Below are 21,405 nucleotides of genomic sequence, written 5' to 3'. Positions count from 1 at the left end.
TCTCAGTATAAATCGTCATGGTATAGCTTTCTCCAACACATTTTAAAAACTTTTCCTGGTTTTGCAAATCCAAATTCCTGTTTTATACACGTTCCTCGGTAGAGATTTGTGACTTCCATGTTAATCTTTTATAAATTTACATCGTACCAAATTATGCTTTGTAAAGAAAATGATGTAGAAACACCTTAACAGACAATAAAAAAACTGACCTAATTTTTCATCCGACATCTTGGGATGACCGTGAATGCAGTTACGGTCATCAGCTTTACTCCAGTGAATAAGAGAGAATTCAACATTACAAAAAAATGATATTTTTTTTCCAGTGGTCACAGAACCATGAAAATGAGGTAAAAGACATTGGACATGTGACTGACGGAAACTTCGTAACATGAGGCATATATATACAAAGTATGAAGCACCCAGGTCTTCCACCTTCTAAAATATAAAGCTTTTAAGAAGTTAGCTAACGACGCCGCTGCCATAGCTGCTGCCGGCTCACTATCCATATGTCGAGCTTTCTGCAACAAAAGTTGCAGGCTCGACAACAGTATGATGGTCTGGTGCAAATACAAAATTTCAATTCTGGTATCTATGATGAGTTTATATACCGCATTTGTGCGCCTGTCCCAAGTCAGGAGCCTCTGGCCTTTGTTAGTCTTGTATTATTTTAATTTTAGTTTCTTGTGTACAATTTGGAAATTAGTATGGCGTTCATTATCACTGAACTAGTATATATTTGTTTAGGGGCCTCTGGGTGCGTAATTTTTCGCTACATTGAAGACCTGTTGGAAACCTTCTGCTGTTGATTTTTCTATGGTCAGGTTGTTGTCTCTTTGACACATTCCCCATTTCCATTCTCAATTTTATGGACTAAAAACTAAACACAATCTTAAAGTTGTTTTCATAATTTAATTGTTCCATTTGCAGAAGCAAATAAAACAGATCAGTGTTTATCATCTCAACATACAATTTTAACACATAAAATAAATCTCAGTAGTTTAAAAATGTAAACACGAACATCCATCACTTGAAACTTCACAAAAACTCACTTTACAATATATCAACTAACACAGACATAAATTACTTATCTCCTCTCTCTCAATAAAAGATGATACCCTATCTTACAAGGCCTTTTTGTATCACATGCCGTCTTTCAAAGTCAGAGTTGGCCTTATAAGAAGGGGAATAGAGCTCACACACTGGAATATGATACCCCATCTTATAAGGCCATTTTGTATCACATGCCGTCTTTCAGTTCTAGAGGGTTGGCCTTATAAGAAGGGAAATAGAGCTCACACACTGGAATATGATACCCCATCTTATATGGCCATTTTGTATCACATGCCGTCTTTCAATTCTAGAGAGTTGGCCTTATAAGAAGGGGAATAGAGCTCACACACTAGAATATGTATTGACAAAAATAAATGCTTTTGAAATTAGATAAAAAATGATGACTATCACATTAAAAAAGATTCTTTAAAACTAAACATTTGGCAATTTACACTTGAATGGATAATGTTTAATATCTTCAATGTTAAAGCATTGATCAACTTTCATCGATTTCTACCTCAGGTTCTGTCCTGGATTCTCTTTCCTGTCTTTTCTTAGAATATGTAATTATATTTTCGTATACCACAAATGTTATACAGCAAGCTGGTGTCACACGTAATAAATTTGGTTTCAATCCTTTATAAAATCCTGTCCAGCCTTCATACCTGCAAAAACCAAAATGTTTCTTCACTGCAAAATGAGATAATTTTTACCCTGTATATATAAATTTGCGAATATCAAATCATAAACTCTTTGTCACAAAATATTGTTGTCCCTTATTTGCAAACATCAAATCATAAACTTTATCATGTTGTCCCAAAAAATGTTCTTTGTGAGGTTTTTAACAACACTTCTGTTTAAATCCATCTGATGTTTGGCAATTCAGAAAATTTTGATGGAACAATCTTTACAGAAAATTGAGTTGTTGGGAGTGATTTGAAAAAAGAGAATTGAAACAACTTCCATTGACAAAAAAATCTGGAACAACATTTAGTTTTAGAACGATAGCTGTTTCAAGACTAGAAATTATTGGAACATATTTTTCAAACTAAATATCAAATCATTATATTACATACAATATTAGGGATTCATTATTTTCATTAGGTAACAATTTTCATGGATGATTGATATATACACCATGTAAACACCAATAGAAAATTGACACTTTGTTCAACACTTAAGGTGGTACCTAACACTACAGGGAGATAACTCTGTAAAATCAGCTAAGCATTTTAATTGTGTCGTGTTGTAAAAGGAATATTTAGCTTCTCAATGATCAAAATTGGTGTTTGTCAAACTTCTATATAACCAGTGTAATTTTGCTGACAAAACAGTTGGTTCAAAATTTTTGAAATTTTTATATTTTTGTTTAAGGGTCAAAATTTATACTTTGACAAAATTTTATGAAAATTAAATGAGCCAAATTAATTTCAGTGAAAGTGTTGGGTACCACCTTAAATTCCTGGTTCACCTACCCACAAAATCTATAAAAATTATTTCCCAAAAATAATAATCAATCTCTGGTATTCTATGTAACCTTTCATACCACTCTTTCATCATTTACACTATTTTGCTCTTGCATTTCAGATCTAAATATCACATTCATTCTAACTAACAGACAACAATACAATGAGGTTTGACCACTGGTCAATATTACATAATTAAGCTGCTTCAAATTAACAACCTACACCATTCAGATTCTGTTCCCAATATTTTCTGTATTTCACACAAAATACCATGATAATTTAAATATTTACATAAATATAACTCACATTTATGATAAAAAAAATGTACATGTAACAATTTTTTAATCACTTTTTCATCAAATATATACATAACATCTTTCTGCCTTGAAAAACTTGGAATGTTCGACATTTCTTTAATTCTGAGATCTGATTGTCCTTAATAACATCAGATTTCTGAAAGGTAATGGTATGTATAAGAGATTGTCTTTGTGAGGTTCAAAGTTTATAGTTGAAGACCTTTAATAAACTCAAAACATATTAAGGACAGCTATAAAGTGCTCCTTCTGGGGATAATCAGTAATTCATATTAATTCATAAGAGTTTTTATTATAGTGATCCAGCACATATCCTCTCTTTTCCTGAACACTGTTAATTGCGAAGTTTTTATCAATACGAAAAATGCAACAGGGTTGTAATTGCAATAATTTAAACTCGCATTTTGATTTTTTTTATATGAATCAAATAAGTTTTTTTTGCAAATACAATGCATCACCAAAATTAAAATTGCATTCTAGTCTAAAATGTCAAAATCTCAATAATAAATGCATGGAATAATTTCTCAAGGTACAGTATAATAAATTGCACAAAATACCTAATATCAGGTTATTCTGTAAACAAAGCCCCAATGAAAATATTGATATCATTTGGTTAAATGCAACAACTAAAGAGTTTTATCTACCCAGCCATAAATATAACTTGTGACTGTAAACTCATAAATTTTTTGACTATAAAACATACAGACAAGAATCCTATCAATAAAATACACATTTCTTTGGCGTTGTTCCATAAAAACATACATAAAACTCAGAGACACACCGAACAAATGGTAACACTTCTGTATCTCATCTGTTAAAGGGTGTCAAGTACAGTGAAAGTGTGAGAGAAATTATAAATTGCCGTTATTAATGGTTATCTCATTTTCAAGGACCCTCCCATAGTACCATGCATGTTTTAATGGAACACCCCTTACACTTACATACAAATGAAAAATAAATAACAGATATTTGAAATCACAAACTATAGAACAATCCATTTCGATTGATTTAACAGGGTTGAAATTTTTGTATACTCAGCGTTGCTTATATAAAATATATTTGTGTTTCAACATTCTTACTTGAAAATTCTCAATTTTTCTTTATTTTTTAAATAGAAAATAGCCTTTCAACCATGCTATTGACTAGAATATCAAATTACTTTTATCAAAAACAACAAAAAAGAGACAGTTAATGATTTCTTTTCCAAATGATTATTTTTCCTTTAAAAAAAATTTACCTTGTAAAAAACTGACCATTGAACAAAATCTTTAAGACACGGTTACAGTCAAAATGTCAGATATAATAATGAATAAAACCAAGCATATATTAAGTTTCCAAGAAAGAAAACCTTGATACAATGATTAAATGAGAGTGTTTTTATCAACTTTGCATTCAATGATAGTACCTACAGAATGTACAATGTATATTCTTGTCAAAAATACATAAAAAAATATTTTCATGTATACTATCTTTCCCACAAAATTTAAGAGAAATTCTTAATCTTTGGAAATGCTATAAATGAAAGACTATGCCATATTATTGTCCAGTTTGTCTACTATTGACAACACTTTTAACAGGCTTAAAAACCAGATCTTTCTCTTCAAGAACAGGAACACATCAGGCCTCTACATTATCATTTTTTCTTACTTGTCCCTTCGGACAAGTTGCAAGAAAATCAACTTGTCTGAACTCATAACTCACTTGTCCGAAATTTATAATTGAAAATTCTCCATATTGATTATACATGTTATATGCAATAATAACACTTGCCCTTTGGTTGTACCTAATAAAGATCAATAAAGGGAGCATTTTGTTATGTTATATGAATACTACATCAAAATTCATTTTATTATTTCAGACTGAAGGTTTATTTGCAAGACTGAGCTCTCTAACACATTGTCACTATCATGTGTTGTTCATTAAATCATATCTCTTCCCATACCACTAGGTTCTCCTATTCATGGACCTATATTCATTCTGAAGTGGTGGTATGGTTTAAATATACCTGGCACCTTGTTTGCAAATAAACCTTTTTAATATATTGATGGTGCCAAACAAGATTTTACAATTTGTCTTGATTTTTACATACATTGTACATTGATATATGATGATGAAGTACATAAAACATTTTAGTAAAAAATCTGCCTTTTTAGATTTTATCTAATTTTTCCATCTTAACTTATTATTTTAACTTATAGATCTTATTAAATAATACCTTTTTTAATTTAATATTAAGTCTAAAAGCAAAATCAAATGATACAAACTTTAATTTAAAATTTTAAAGTTAAGGTAAAACTCCATATCATGCATATGGAGGTGCTCCTAATTCAAAAGGCTTATACTAAGAAGAAACATTTACATTTGGTTTCCTTCCCCTTACTTATTTTCCCCTGGTCAATGGCTGCCAGCATGTTCAAATACGTTCAATCAGAGACATAATATACAAGTTTATGTCTCTGGTTCAATCAATGAATATTTATTTCATTTTGTATGATCAATAAAACAATCATTCATATTTTTAGGAATGTATAAGTCTTGAATTTGATCTATTAACATCTGACATCGATTTTTTCACTTGTCCCATCGGACAAGTAGTATGATGAATCTACTTGCCCGACACCTATTTCCACTTGTCCCGGACAATCGGACAAACGGTAATGTCGAGCCCTGCACATATTGTTTTGGCAAAAATAAGTAACTCTTCAAAGTAACATGATTGGTCAAATTTTTGACAGTTTTTCTTTCATATACAATATCAGAGGTAAAAATATCACAGTGAAAAGGTTGAATCACGAGCATCCTGGAGAATCCTACCGGGAGACATCAATCTCAATCGTCCGAGCTCCAATTATTTTCGAGGCTCTCTTCTGTCTTCTTCAGATTGGTGATTTTTTCCATGATTAGAAAGACAATCATTACATTTGGAGTAACGTGCCACATGTACACTCCACACCCTTTATAAAATCCTGCCAATCCTTCATACCTGTGTTAAACAAGATGGCATGATGCCAGGCACACAAAAACATAATATACAATTCGTCAAAAAAAAAATATAATAAGATGTGGTAAGTATCCACCAAAGACCAAATGATATATATGTTAGCAAGATTTTAAATTCATTATTAATTTATTTGCATACAAATTACAAAACTAGTAAAAACAAGAACTGTATTTTTATAACATTTAGGGCTATTCCATTAAAATGTATGTAGGGGTATGAAGGGACTTTCAAAATATCCCTACAACAAATTTTTTTTTTAGATAATTTTACATTATGGTTAACATGGTAAAAGAGGAAAAATGAAAAAAATCCCTTCTTACCCACATACATAATGGAATAGCCATACTGGTGATTTTCTGAGGAGGTCAACATGTTGATTCTAGAAGGGTTTTTTTGTGTGATGATTTTGATAGTTATTGTTATATTATTTCAAAATTTAAATGGTGTGTGTTCATATTTGATTGTGTAATTTTATATAATACAATATGCATACACAAATTTCATTTTTTTGAAAACTTGCAAACAAATGCTCAAGGAATGTAAATCGTTTTTGTTTCCCTGTATACAGATTTTTTTTATTGGTAAATTCTCATTTCTTACCCATGTTTTTTTTATGTAAGATTGTCATCTCTATATATAATACACCCAGCACAAGTGTCATCAAATCATAGTGTAGCCTACTATCAACAATTAGATAGCTAAATACTGTGGATTCATCAAATTGGTAAGGTACAAATTTTCATGTATCATGTGTATTTAGGAAAAAAGGTCAATCACAAATTTGACTTTAATCATGTTCTAACATTCTCCATAGGCTCTGAAAATTTCCTGCAGATTTTATCAAAAACATATAATCAAATATCCACTAAAATAAAATGGTACCCACAAATATACATGAATCCACAGCAGTATGTTTAAGAAAGAAGTACTACCATGCAACACTTTTAAAACATATCAACTTATTTTTTGTTTGAGCAAAAACCTTGCCATTTTACGAAACTCTTAAATGAAAATTATTTCAGATTATTATTTTATGTCTTTGAATAAAGAACATATGGAATGGCAGAGGATAATACAATTATCAATAAGTGTTTTTTTTAAAGAGAGTATTTACGCCTCAATTTCTTTCCATCATTTTCAATTTTATTAAAAAAAAAATTATCTGCAAATTTTCTTACTGTAATCATTAAAAATAATTCCCTAAAAACGGGACATTTATTTATAGTTAAAGCATTTTATAAATTGGAATGCAAGAAAGATTGTGTAAAAGTGTTGCAAAGTATGTGTACTAAATTGACCTTTGACTTTATACACACCTCCACACTTGTTTTAGAACATCTATCACACCATTATAACTACGATGCTGGTCCTGTAGCCTTGACCGGACTACTTGATAGGGATATGTAAGGGTCGCAGCAAATATTTTAGATAAAGCTGCAAATGTTAGGTACTCTGAAGTGCCCTGTGAAAAGAAAACACAAGTGTTAGAATGTATCATTTAAGGAATGACTGTCATATTTAATTCGAAATTCCATTTAAAGCCTTTGTAAGTCATGAAAAAATGTTGATGACGTCATTATCACATGACAAAAATAGGTCTATGAGCTGATAGACAAAACACTGTCAGCCAATCAGAAGACATGTTACATTCGAAATAATCATCAACAGATCACAGCAATATGTTGTTCAAGAAGTGTTTTTGAAAGCAAAGGCAGTTTTTTTCTTGAAAGCAACCAGCAGGCAAAAAAGCACTTTTATAATTTTTTATAGTCGCCGTCACGTAAAATTGGCACCATGATTTTTGTCAAATTTTTCTTAAATATCGACCGCGTTTAATCGAGATCATGTTTTTCAATTAGCGGAATAAAAATCCGATCCAAATATATACTACTGTCCTACCTTTTATTGTGTTTGCACTGTATAATCCTGACCTTCACAAAATCCAGGATTATTTTGTATGGTGGAATCCGACATTGTTATTACCGGAAGTGTTGCCGTGGAGTCCACGTGCTCTAAATTTTCTTGTGTCTCTCGGAGCTGTGCGTCATCTTTATGTAAAAAGCACGGGAAATCGTATCATCAATGACAATGATATTACCGGAGAGTAACGAATGTTATGTAGTAAGGGATCCTCATAGAAACCAAGATGGCGGTTTTACAATGAAAACAATCTTGAAAAATGTGAAGGTCAGGATTATACAGTGCAAACACAATAAAAGGTAGGACAGTAGTATATATTTGGATTGGATTTTTATTCCGCTAATTGAAAAACATGATCTCGAGTAAATGCAGTCGATATTTAAGAAAATTTTGACAAAAATCATGGTGCCAATTTTACGTGACGGCGACTATAGTCATCTTTTTTTTTTGACAATTCTTAAATTTTTCTGTCATCTCTAAAAGTTATCAACAATGATAATGATACATATTCACATGTATAAATAAGATTTCTTCTTACTAGGAAAAATGTTCCTTTGTACTTACTAATCTATAATCTATTGGTCTATTGAGGTACTGGTTAAATAAAGTCTTCATTTCTTCATAGGCCATAAACTGCAAAGCACCATGGGAGATTCCAAATATACCTGGTACAAAACCCTGAAAATACATATAAGTAAACATTGCATATGAATAAATATTTTTAAAGACCAGAAATATTTTGCACCAATAAATTTCACTAAACTTTTTTTTGTCAAGAAGCAAAAAAATAGAAGTACAGTAATATCAATATGATTACAAGTTTGGTATTACAGATAGTTTGCAGGTACAATCTAACTATATGGTGATGTATTGAACTTGTGCTTGCTAATTTGTCACCAACAGTATATTAATATGATGTGACTGTCATACAAGTGAGAGGTTTAGCTAGCTATAAAACCAGGTTCAATCCACCATTTTCTACATTAGAGAATGTCTGTACCAAGTTAGGAATATGACAGTTGTTATCCATTCGTTTAATGTGTTTGGACATTTGATTTTGCCTTTTGATTTTGGATTTTCCTTTTTGAATTTTCCTCTGAGTTCAGTAATTTTGTGTTTTTACTTTTTAATATCACAGATATATTAAAGGTGTGAAATATGATATTTTGAAGGTGTGAAATAGTATATTTTGATTGTGTGAACGAAAATGAGAAATAGAAATATGCTGTAAGTTTACTTGATTTTAAAATTACCTTGAAGAAGATATATATAAGAATATAAATTTATAATTGCCAGTAAAGTTATGTTTTTCTTCTTTGCTTTTTTTCAATAATTTGGAGAGACAGTCAGTTATCTCCCTTTAAAATAATTTTATAACTGCCAGTATAACATCCAGACGCTTTCTTTCTGCGTGATAGAAAAGCCATCAGAATAAGATTGCATATGAAGTGATATGGGATTTATTTGCTTAGCTAAAAAACTTTAAACAAAAAATTGAGCTTTTAAACAAAGATCATAGAGGCTATTGCAAGTGAAATATGAGTTATCTCCCCTTTTCCATAGTTTTAACCATGTCAAGAGTTTGGAAAATTATATTCCTCATGAACTGATAAAAAAACTGAAATATTTTTTAAAGGCTGCAAATTTCAAAATAAATGTTAACTTTTCATAAGAGCACGGTGTAGGGTGGTAAAGGGAATATTTACGAACTAGTGAACCTTTAAATTACAAGCTTCAATTCCTTAAATTATTGTTCTAGAAAAAACAAAGTTATATTACATAACCATACCCGATATAACCCTCTTATTCCTTCCAATTTATAGATTTTCAGTAAACCATCTAACATTCCTTTGTAATAAGTGTTGCTGTTGGTCTTGGGGGAATTCCCCTCATACTGTAAACACATCCTTGTTTTGGTCACCCATATTGGATTTGTTAGGAATAATGTTAAAAGTCCTGAAAAATAACAAAAGCAACTTATTAATGTTTAAATAATCTTTAACAGTTTTACAGAATATACAGTGTCATCCCTATCTGTACATGATGTAAAATGAAACCAATTAATAATGGAATAAAAAAATCAGAAATATTGGAAATTCAGAAATTATTGCGATGTTTATACATTGTATAATGGCGATAAATGTGAAGTTACATGGCCGATCCAGAGAATTTGAACCCCCATTTTTTTAACGATCAATGCATTTGAATTGGGACATGTAATTGGAACCCCCCTTTGTCCTGAGTTAGGAACCCCCCTTTTTGAAATGACTGGATCTGCCCTGAGTTATATTATGGAAATAATTTCAACTCTTATTTTGATTTTTTTTCAGGTATTAAACATGTACAGGTATTTCTAAATAACACAAAAACTAAAATATCATTAAAGTCAAGATTACCCAGAGAGCTCCAACAATATCACAATAATAACTGCAGCACACAATAATTTCTGACATTATAGTACTACATAATTTGATTAAAGTTTCAGAGAGGAATATTCAGAGATTATTTAAAAGAAGAATGTGTTCCTGAGACAAAGCTTCCCCAACTAACACATATATGTAAGAGCAAATAAAATTGAGAATGAAAATGGGGAATGTATCAAAGAGACAACAACCCGACCATAGAGCAGACAGCAGGTCACCAACAGGTCATTAATGCAGCGATAAATTCCCGAATCTGGAGGCGTCCTTCAGCTGGCCCTTAAACAAATATACAATGTATATATGCTATTTCAGTGATAATGAACGCCTCAGCTGTCCCATAAACAAATAAACAATGTATAAACTGTTTCAGTGATAATGTATGCCAATGTATTTATTCAAACCTCTTGATGTTTTAACACTCGCTACCTTTAGAATCTTCTAGCATGTGTATAGTAGTTTCAGGATCCCCAACATTATTTTAGTATATTTTCACTTACCTGCTTCTGAAGCTGCTAGCATGTTTTTAAGAGGTCCCAAAGGTTTTTGAGTATTACCCTCCTGCATCCATGTTTTTACACCATTGTAACTGAAATTTAAGATAACAAACTAATTCTATGTTTCCTCCCTCCTCTTGATTTATATTCTTAAGCTGATTTTGGTGATCAAAGTGAAAAACTTTCATTGCTATGAAGATTTTGGCTTGTATATACATTTTTAGTTGACATATGTTTTTTCATATTTTTTGTTTAAAATAAGACTGTTAATTCCCTTTTGAGGGTCTTCAATGCTCTTCAACTTCGTACTTTATATGCCCTTTCTTACTTAATAACCAAATATGAAGACATTCTGTTCAGTACATAGTTAATGAAAAAGGTGTGGCTACAAATTTAGTTGAACCATTTTTAACAGACAAGAATCTTAGATGATTACAATACATACATATATAATATGTAGCCCCCAACAGTGAAAAAAAGACCTTAAAGACCTTCTTTAAGGGCTTAAAAAAGCTGTTGGAAATCAAATCCATGTGAATATCTTCACATAATCAATAATATGTACAATGTACTTAAATACTAAAAAGTTCAAATATAAGGTTCAACACAAATTTGGTTGGCATGCTACAAAAATGTACATGTATTATAACAAGAACTAAGAAGTAGGGTAACAAATTTTTACGAATCTTCATTTCATTTTGTTTTCTTATTTACTGCAATGTTCTGATGTACTGACATAATTGCATTATCATCATTAAATAATTATCACTACTTCTATTTCTGAATTTCTGAAGGTAGAAGCCCACTATTAAATACATTTCTTACAAGAAAAAGTAGAGACCCCATGAGAGTCCAGCTCCCCATACATTTGGTGTCACACCCTGGTACAATCCCATCATTCCCTGACTCTGTTTGATGGATCTAAATGCATCAACAATGCCTTTATATTCTGGTCGAGCAGCTCCCACAACATTACCATGGCCACCAGCTGATCCTTCACTGACTAAAAAGACAACAGAAATAAAAAATTTAGCATTTTATATTTAATAATATCTTTATTTGTCATATAAGTAACATTATACTTGTGACATAAACAAAAGTAACAACAACAATAAAATAACGGAGTTGAACGCACACATATCTATAAATATACAAGTAAAACAAACTAGTAAGAGTCCCCTGTTCTCAGCTCTAAAGACTGTTTTATAAAGGAACCTGTTTTTTTTCTCACTTGGTTTATATTAGAAGTATTTAGTAGGACTACTAGTTTTTGAGTATCAGATAGATTTGGAAACATAGGATTATCTATTGCCATGTCATTAAAAAGTTTGTATGTAAAACATTATTAATTTGACATCAGAGGAGAAAGTGATTTTCATCTTCTTAGCCAATCTTAGGTCATGAAGGTTATTCAATTTATAAGATAGAAGACCACCACAGCTAAATGTGAAAATAAAGAGTAAGCAGTTCCTGTGATCATGTGAATATTTGTGAATTTATCAACACTAATTAAAAACAACCCTAGTCCAAAATGCTGTGATGTTTTTTTGTCTTCAAAGGCTATTTCAATTTTTTGATGTGATGCCTTCCAAGGTAGCAAAAAAATAAATAGGCGTGTTTGACAAGTTATAATCATGATAATTATTTGGACAAGATTTGTCCCTACATGTATTTGCCTTATACTTCACATACATTGTAGTGCATCAGCTAGTAATAGCATGCTCCTGGCTTAGAGAGTTTCACGATTAAATCTACCCGACACATTATATTATGAAGAGCCTAAAGAGGGTTGTAATGGGGGTACCTTCATGACGAATAACAGTAAACATTCTTGGGTGCATATTTTTTAGACAATAAAATAGGCAGTGTTTTTGCCATGCAGGTATGAATAGTCAAATTGCTATTCATAGGCTATGTGTATACACATCTGGTTTATGAAAAAATGCCATCCGATCGGTAATGAACAGATGTAATATGAAATATATATCAGGAAATTATCAGGGGTTTGTTAACCCTCTTGCTGCCGGATGGACACATATATATCCAAACGCACAGTGCCAGAGGGACACATATACTGTACATGTACGTCTATGGATAAATTCATGCAAGCTTCTCATCAATGCTGCATCTCTTTCAATTAAAAGACCGAAGATTAAACAGGGTTATGTTTTTCTCCGATGGGTCCCAAATGTAATGGTCATTATGTCGTGACGTCATTGTTTGGCTTGTTACGTCACAAACGTTGAGCTGTCGTATTTTCCAGCATACATTATGAAATGCAACCTTGAAAAACGGTCGGCAGCAAGAGGGTTAACAAGTTAACAACACCTCGATTTTGGCAAAAACATAGTTTACAACAAATGCAATCAAATTTAAGTACTGAAGTACTGATCATCAGATGACCACAAGTTCTTGTGGATGGTCCGACAAGCGCTTGATCCATTGTCATATTTTTTATTAAAACCAGATGCGGGTAAGCGTATCGTAAGAACGGCAATTCGTACCAGCATTTGAGTGTGTGCCAAGACTGATCATGACACACAAAAAAAAATTGTAACAAATCAAGCTGTTTTTTTACAAAAATAACAGCCACGATAGTTATGTGAGACCCTTTGGTCTGATGAATCTAGTCCATTTTATAAATAATAATAACGTTCTGAAACTACATAAACAACAGGTAACATAATAACAGTGCATGATACGTACCTTGAAATCTAATTTTAACTAAATCCAGAGGATGTAAAACAAGTGTAGCCACTACTCCTCCTGATACACCAGCAACCATATGACTGAGATGGCCATCCCATAGAACACTAGTACGTGGTCGCGGCAGCCTAAGGATTTTCCTCGCGTTATCGTCCATTTTCCTTAAGCTTTCTCTCGTTTAAAAATAAAAATAAGAATGTTTGTAAATTAAACAACACACTTGTCTTTCTGTGCATTGTTTTTCCCCAGCGATGTTTACGTGACCATTTTCTAGGTAAAGGTTAAATTTCGGTCAGAGTACAACGGAAAATCCGAAGGAGTGCTTGTAGGGTGGAATGAAATGCTGCCACGCACTCGAAAAATAGATGTCGGCATGGATACGTTGTCGTTCCGAATATATAAGAACAATCTTGACTCGACTGGACTGAACTGGAAATATTTTATAAAGATAAAATTAAAATTTCAATTCACATGAAGAGAATATAATATCATAGAATATATATATATATATATATATTATAAAATGTCACAACATAAAACAATTGTTAGGGGACGACCATTTGATATTCTGAGGGGGGCCGGGGGGCAGGAGGATTTGTTTTTGATCGGTTATTTATTTTTGTAAACTGAGAGGATTTTTCATTTTCAATAAAGCAATTAAGGGACTGATTATTCATTTTCACAACTATATTTATGATATTCGAAAAACATACAATTTTAAAAATATTTGTTAATTATGCATAATACATGTTGTATAGTCATGTTAATGTGTACCATATAATCAAAACTAATCATTATTCCCTGCAGAAATTTTAAGATTCAAGATGTTATTCATAACCTCAGACACATACTTGTGTACAAGAGGACAATATATACATACATATAAAGATAATACATAGCGAAACACAAATACATAGTATATTATAAAAGACAATTGGTATAAATAGATTAAGTATTTTATACTTTTCTTCATGAAATGAATTATTTAAATTCCAAACCAATATACATGTATTGCATATATACATACATAATATTAAAGTTTGGTTTTACCTAGCCCCTTTTAAAAGTGCTGTCAAATTAACATATATTTCGCCGAGCGGAGCGAGTCAAAAATATTTTTGAAGGGTTTTGGAACCGCTAAAGGCCCAAGAAGCTATATCCTTGCTGAGTTATTTATTTTCAAGACATTGCAAGTCAGTAAATTTATTTTCAAACTACCAAAGAACAAACCATTTATTTTTGTGATTATCAAGGCTCAGTTATTTATTTTCAAAATCCTCCTGCCCCCCCCCCACCCACCCCCGAATATCAAATGGTCGTCCCCTTATTGTCTCAAAGTTTCATATCTTTGATTTTTTTTCTGCCGGCATGCCAGAGTGCCAGCAAAAATAGATTCAGTAATTCACCATATTAAATTGAGAATGGAAATAGTTTGCTAACAGAGGTCTACCTCGTCTCTTATCCATAAAAATAAGTTGAAGGAATAAATAAATACAAGTCACTAAAATGGAAAAGAGACCATGGGCAAATGCACTTGGACATGTTAGTAAGTGGAATTTTAGATACCCTCTCAACCTCCTCGTGACTAGTGCACAATTTAATATTGTTCACTTTATTGCAGAATTCACCAAGGGATGATTCTAAAAGGTTTTGGCATCCAAAATCGTATATAATCATATTTACAAATGCATATATATATATACATATTCCGCAGCACGCTAGCATAGCAGTAGCAGGTGCAAGTGATATGACAAGGTCCCACAGACTCCCACTACTCTTAATTAATTAGTATGTTCATGTTTGGCCATAAGAAAACAAATTTTACATAAAATTTCATGATCTTCATTACTCATCATCCAAATAAATTTTTCATGATTTTGTAATTGGGTAAAATTAGGACATTTCAAACAAATAGCATTAATAAGATCATAACCGTTTCACCTTTATACTTTGTACATGTTAGTAAAAAATGGTTCTCATCTTCTACCTCGCCAGATGAGCAATGAATACACAATCTGTTTTGCCTGATAATACCTTGATATCTTCCTAACTTTCAAATATATAACTTTTAATAATTTTCAAATCCAAAGTTTTGTTTAAACTTGAAGTACGTACATAGTTTGCCATCTGATAATGATGTTTTTTGTTTTTGCCAAAGATTAATATAATGAATTTTCATATATTTTTTTTATATTTTTTTTACATGTCTTCTTAAAACTAGTTGTTTTCATTGACTTTAAGCATGTTAAGTCAGTATGGTTTTATAATACTTTTTGCTTTGACGCCTTAGCAGCGACTTGGACTAAAGGGTCAGTGTAACCTGAGACTACTATAACGCTAAGATGTAACACTTATCAATTCAGATATTTATTAAGCAAACTTTTATAGCTTTTTGTTCGGTATGAGCCAAGGCTCTGTGATGAAGGCCGTACTTTAACCTATAATGGTTTACTTTTTAAATTGTTATATCTATTTTGAATGTTTTGATTTTTGAATAAAATGATAGAAAGATGGAAGAACTAAAAAGCGGATACCTGTTACAAGTACGCAACGGATTAAGAACGGAACGAAACGAAATGATATTTTAAAAACAATAATCAACACGAAAAAGTAGAGCCTTGGCTCACACCGAACAGAAATGGCTACAACGTATTTTGACCCACATTTTTTATACTTAAATAAATGAACAGCAAACAATCTGACAGATTATAAATTCAAATTATATTATTGAATAAAGCATCGCCAAGTACACATGGTATAGAAAATGTATGTAATAAAAAAAAACCACACACGTGAGAGTTCAGTCCAGTCCGGTCCGGTCCTGTCCAGTACACAGTCCAATCCAGTTCAGTTGTTTGTCAATGAATTATGTACACTGTGCCGCTCAAAAATTAAAACGAATATAAGATAACAAAATATAATATGATATAATCTATACTTTAATTTTGTTTTAGGTATCTTTTCTAAGATTATAGGATTTATAATCAAAGTTTCAATCGATAATAAAACATGTAAAATACTGGTATGTTTGAGAGACGAATAATATATACTATAATTCTCGTTTGAATTGTTTTACATTGTCTTATCGTGGCCTTTTATAGCTGACTATGCGGTATGGGCTTTGCTCATTGTTGAAGGCCGTACGGTTACCTATTGTTGTTAATGTTTGTGTCATTTTGGTCTTTTGTGGCATGTGTGGATAGTTGTCTCATTGTCCACAATAATACCACATCTTCTTTTTTATATAGTCAACAAAAGTAACCGTTATACACAAGTTTAAACTCCAATTATCATTCAATAATTATTATATAATAAACAGGACTGAAAAACTAATATATTATCCGATAGAAAACAAACATTTGCAAAGCAAATCGTATAATTGAAAGAATATATCATTGACCAAATTGAAAAGTGAGAAATGAATTGTTATTGAACACAGGGATAAAATTTATTTGCAGAAAATTATGACATAAGTCAAAGATGAGACTGATTAAGTATTAGTATTCAAATATCTGCAAAGGCATACATCGTTTTTATAGCAGGCTTTTTAATATATTTGTTAGATGAAAATACGATTATTATACGACCGCAAAAATCAAATTCGGCATTTAAAAAAAGATAAAAATAGTACCGTTGTGTTTACCACTTTTCGAATTATTTTAACATGTTTAATGCATGGCTGGATGTATTTTCCGCTGTGCAAGACCAATGCTGTGAGAGAAAAAAGTCTTCTTTAAAGAAAGATAACCTGGATGCTAATCTTTCTCACGGTATATATTACGATCTGTAACTTTGTGTTTTTGTCATATAACACATTATTATTTCTAAGATAGAAACTCTCTGGTATATTATCCAAATCCAAACCAAAGGCCGCTCCGCCCACAACTTTACACAAAATTTTACAAAATTTCCGATGCAAACTGGTAATCATAGAAGTGCATGTCTAAACCCCGGCAGTATGGCATATTTCTTTTGCCAATAGAGGCTGTTATTGGTGTAGCTTTAATTTTCAACATTAAGACTTAATGTTGAAAAGCTACACCGATAACTGTTAAATATTGTGAGTTCGAATCATGCTTTTGGGAGATGAATTATATTCCAATCTTCGTACCTTACCGAGAGACAAATCGTCTCTCTCGCCTATGTACTCTGGTGTCCCCACCAATAAATGTTGGTTGCTATCATCTAGCAAAAAGTAGAATTGAAAGTAGCGACAGCAAACTATCAATCTTATGTGCTTTAAACTTCCCGCGTAAAAAAAAATTGGCTGCATTGAGATTTATTGATTGATTGGTTGTTGCCGTTTGCTTACAGTGGCAAATATTTCACGGACAATTATTACGACTATGGTATTGATGGAGATTGTTCATAAAGAAAGAACATGTATCAGCAGGAACACACCAAGAATACATTGCGATAATTGGGCGAATGTTTAAACACTTAATTACGTATCATAAACCGATCGACTTATAGACTAATAGCTGACTATGACGTATAGGCTTTGCTCATTTGTGAAGGCCGTACGGTGATCTATAATTGTTAATTTCTCTGTCATTTGGTTTCTTGTGAAGAGTTGTCTCGTTTATAATCATACCACATCTTCTTTTTTATATTAGACAAACTGGGATTTGGAAACCTCACAGTTTAAAGTTAATATTCTTACTGGATTCCGTTGAAATTGTATGCCATATAAGAAATTATTATTATATGCATGAAGTCTAAGTTCTTACGGAAGAAAGAATGCAGTGTATATAAAATGCGAATCCAGCTAGTCCATTTTTACTGTCATATGCGGGTATGTCTATTGTAGAATAAAGGATCATGGGAAAACTGTATTTGTTTATGTTCTGAAAATACCATACTGATTGATTTAAAGGAGAGTTTTTACATATTTTCATTGTGAAATGTCTTTATTATGTACAAGCATAGCATTAAAGTTCAAATAAGTGTTTTAAAAGCAACATAATATAGCATATCGATAAGTTGAAAGCGATCCATTTTAACTATAGATGCGATGAATTATTACTGTTAGTGCAGTCATTTCTGATGTGGAATTTTCGAAGATGCGAGGAATTTTTATTGTAGAATTATGTGATAAATGCACTTGAAACAAATGAAAAAACTTAGTTGATGACTTTAGAATTTATGATAAAGGTATTTTCAAATTGAAATACAAACTCCTAATTCATTCTTTATCAAATATATATAGCTTTTCAAACTTGTAACAAAAACGCTTCTCAAAATGTCATATTGTATTCTTCAAATTACGTTTTTCCTTGATTTAAAAAAAGAATTAAAAGATATTTCTGTATTTTTTTGAAGTCAAAGATTGATATGACGGAGTTTAAGTGCAGTCTGTGTAAAATAGAGACGAGTACATTTGAGGACATTATCTTCCACGCTATAAATACACTTGCGAACAGAGAAATATGCATCTTAAAACGCAATGTTGACAGAAATGCTTATAAAAGATTAACTTTTCCAGTTGTACCATCAACTGCTTCAATTTCCATATTCTGAAAAAGACAGTTTTGGTAGAATAAATGTTTTTGACTCGATTGTTGCTAGCATTATTTTTACTGTATAAGGTGAAACGGTATGTGAAATAAATTATCCACAGTCATTTAAACATGAAATGTAAGGTGTGTGGGCGAATTTTTTGTTTGCATTGGTACGTGAAGTAGAGCACCCTTGATACAAAAAAATATCCGTAATGGACAACTCGATACCAGAGGAGGATTTAGGGGACAGGGGGTTGCCCCCTTTTTGGGAACATATGTGGTTACTTTTATATGGAATCACTGGAGCGGGACCTTCTTAGGCAGTCATTGGACCCCTACTTATAAAAAATTCTAGATCCGCGAGTGGATACTACCACAGAGGTCAACCAATGTACATTTGGGTAATTGTACACGACATGCATGCTACAATTCATGTTTGGTGATCTTGGACCCTTTGGACCTATTTGTGGACTATTACGGTAACTTGGTAAAAAAAAAATCCCCAAACTGGATACAAGGTTAGATTCAGCATGTCAAAGAACCCCAAATATCCATAAGGTCTTTTGTCTATAAATTTGGAGACTACAAACTTGAAAAAGGGACCAAAAATATAAAAATGCATGCATGGGATACATTTGTTATTGAAGGCATGACTGTAACAATAGGATGAAGATAAAAAAATATCTCTAGTATTCTGGGGTCTTATTGGTGCATGTGTGGGGTGGGGTGGGGGGGGTCTGATCCCTGATCCCGCTTACTGATTTGTCAGATTTCCGTATCCCGCTTATACTATGCAGTTCTCATCTTTTGAAATTTTCCGTGTCCCGCTATACTTTATTTCTCGTTTTCACGACACAATTATTTGACTTTCACGTGTCACGCTTACAAAAAAAATCGGCTTACCCCAACGCGACCCACTTTTCTATTCTTTTCTGACTCATATCAAGCCCATTATAAATATATTAAAAACGTTTGTTTTTTTATCCCTTTTTATCCCGCCTCGTTTCGGTTAGAGCCACAGATAGATAAGATGTCATATGTGACAATGAGACAACTCTCCATCCGTGTCACAATTTATAAAAGTATACCTTTATACGTCAAAATACGGTCTTCAACATGGAGTCTTGGCTCACATCGAACAGCAAGTTATATAGGGCCCCAGTGTAAAACCTTTTAAAAGGGAAAACCAACAATTCAATCTATATCAAGGTGTACGTAATTAGTGGTGAAGTGTCATGAAAATGGATAGAAAAACAAGGATATGGAAATGAATAAAAAAAAACAAGGATAAAGATCCCTATACGATTTATGAGAAATTAAATGGAATACATTTGAAATAAATGTTATTTCTATTAAATTTATTTAGAGTGTTTTAAAACCAAACTTTCCTCCGTAAGTTAAATTTTATCAAATCCGTCTCTTACTCCATCTATTGTTTGAGCAAGTCGGCTAAATTAAGGCTTTACAGCTAATTTCCTAATGCATGTAAAGCAAAACATTTTTGGTTGACTTGCTTGCTTAGTTTGTATAATTGTTTATACAAACTTTGTAAATAAGATTGACATCTTTAAACAATATGTATCGGCATAGTTTAACCTGTATTTATATAATTATTATATTTGAATTAAATTGGGTGTTATCATAATGATTGTACACAAAAAAAACCCAAAGCAAGCACGCTAACTAAAGTCTTGCTTTACATGCTTAAAAAAATACGCTGTAATAGATAAAAATATATATATATATATCATACAGTAAAAATGCGCCGCATATACAATAATAATGAATCGCTCTACAGTGAAAATAAAAGAATAGTATCATTATTCGACAGTAAACATGCCTCGCATTAAGAAAGCATCATAGTGTAATTCAGTCAATATGAAGAAACTGAATGACAAAACCTATTCTACGTTATACAACTTTAATAATTGTTGTGAAATGAATTTTATTTTCTGCAACAACATCTTACCTGTTAGTTATAAAACACCTGCACGATCTGTTCATGAAATGTCCTAAATATTCACCTATTTTGGTATATATTTCACAGCTATTTGGATTTAGGCGCGAAAAAAACCCGTTCGCATCTCTTACTTTGTTTTATTAGTATTATGTGTTTGTTAACATATACTTTTTATCTAATTTTCTTCATTTTCTTCAAAAATAAAAAAAAGTCGTCTGTTTATTTATTATTCTACATCAAAAATTTCTGGCATATACAGTAAAAATTATATTTTAGGATCCGCACTTTACATACACTGGAATGTGTAACAGTAGATACAATATTTTCCGGTTGAGTATTTCATACTGTTTAAGTGCTTTTATACTACATGTAACGGTTCTATTTATAAACCCTAAATACGCTCATATATATATATATATTTGTTTACCCAAGACGTGCGTGCCAGCACGACCCCTGCTATCAAGTTTGAAATATTGCGATATGTTTATTAAATTGTAATTTACTTTTTATCAACACAGGTCGATAGTTTATCTTATAGTTTCTTTATAATTCAGTCCCAATTTATTTTCC

General features: G+C 31.7%; 1 protein-coding gene across 2 annotated transcripts; it reads right to left on the bottom strand.

The window, feature by feature from the left end:
- Positions 1–889: 889 nt before the first annotated feature.
- Positions 890–13,727, bottom strand: LOC134690802 (solute carrier family 25 member 32-like). 2 transcript variants are annotated; one of them, XM_063550867.1, is made up of 7 exons: positions 13,375–13,720; positions 11,494–11,671; positions 10,672–10,760; positions 9,541–9,707; positions 8,316–8,429; positions 7,148–7,293; positions 890–1,715 (listed from the first exon to the last, which is right to left on the bottom strand). In XM_063550867.1, exons 1-7 carry the CDS (start codon positions 13,529–13,531, stop codon positions 1,547–1,549), a joined length of 1,020 nt encoding a protein of 339 aa, XP_063406937.1. In that variant the 5' UTR covers positions 13,532–13,720; the 3' UTR covers positions 890–1,546. The 2 variants fall into 2 exon arrangements, with proteins under 2 accessions (XP_063406937.1, XP_063406938.1); XM_063550868.1 differs by lacking the exon at positions 890–1,715 and adding an exon at positions 5,513–5,813 and having other exon boundaries at positions 13,375–13,727.
- Positions 13,728–21,405: the final 7,678 nt, after the last annotated feature.

This window comes from Mytilus trossulus, chromosome 11, assembly GCF_036588685.1.
Source record: "Mytilus trossulus isolate FHL-02 chromosome 11, PNRI_Mtr1.1.1.hap1, whole genome shotgun sequence".
Lineage (NCBI taxonomy): Eukaryota > Metazoa > Mollusca > Bivalvia > Mytilida > Mytilidae > Mytilus > Mytilus trossulus.
Note: the sequence above shows the minus strand (reverse complement) of the source record. Positions and strands in the feature narration are given on the sequence as shown.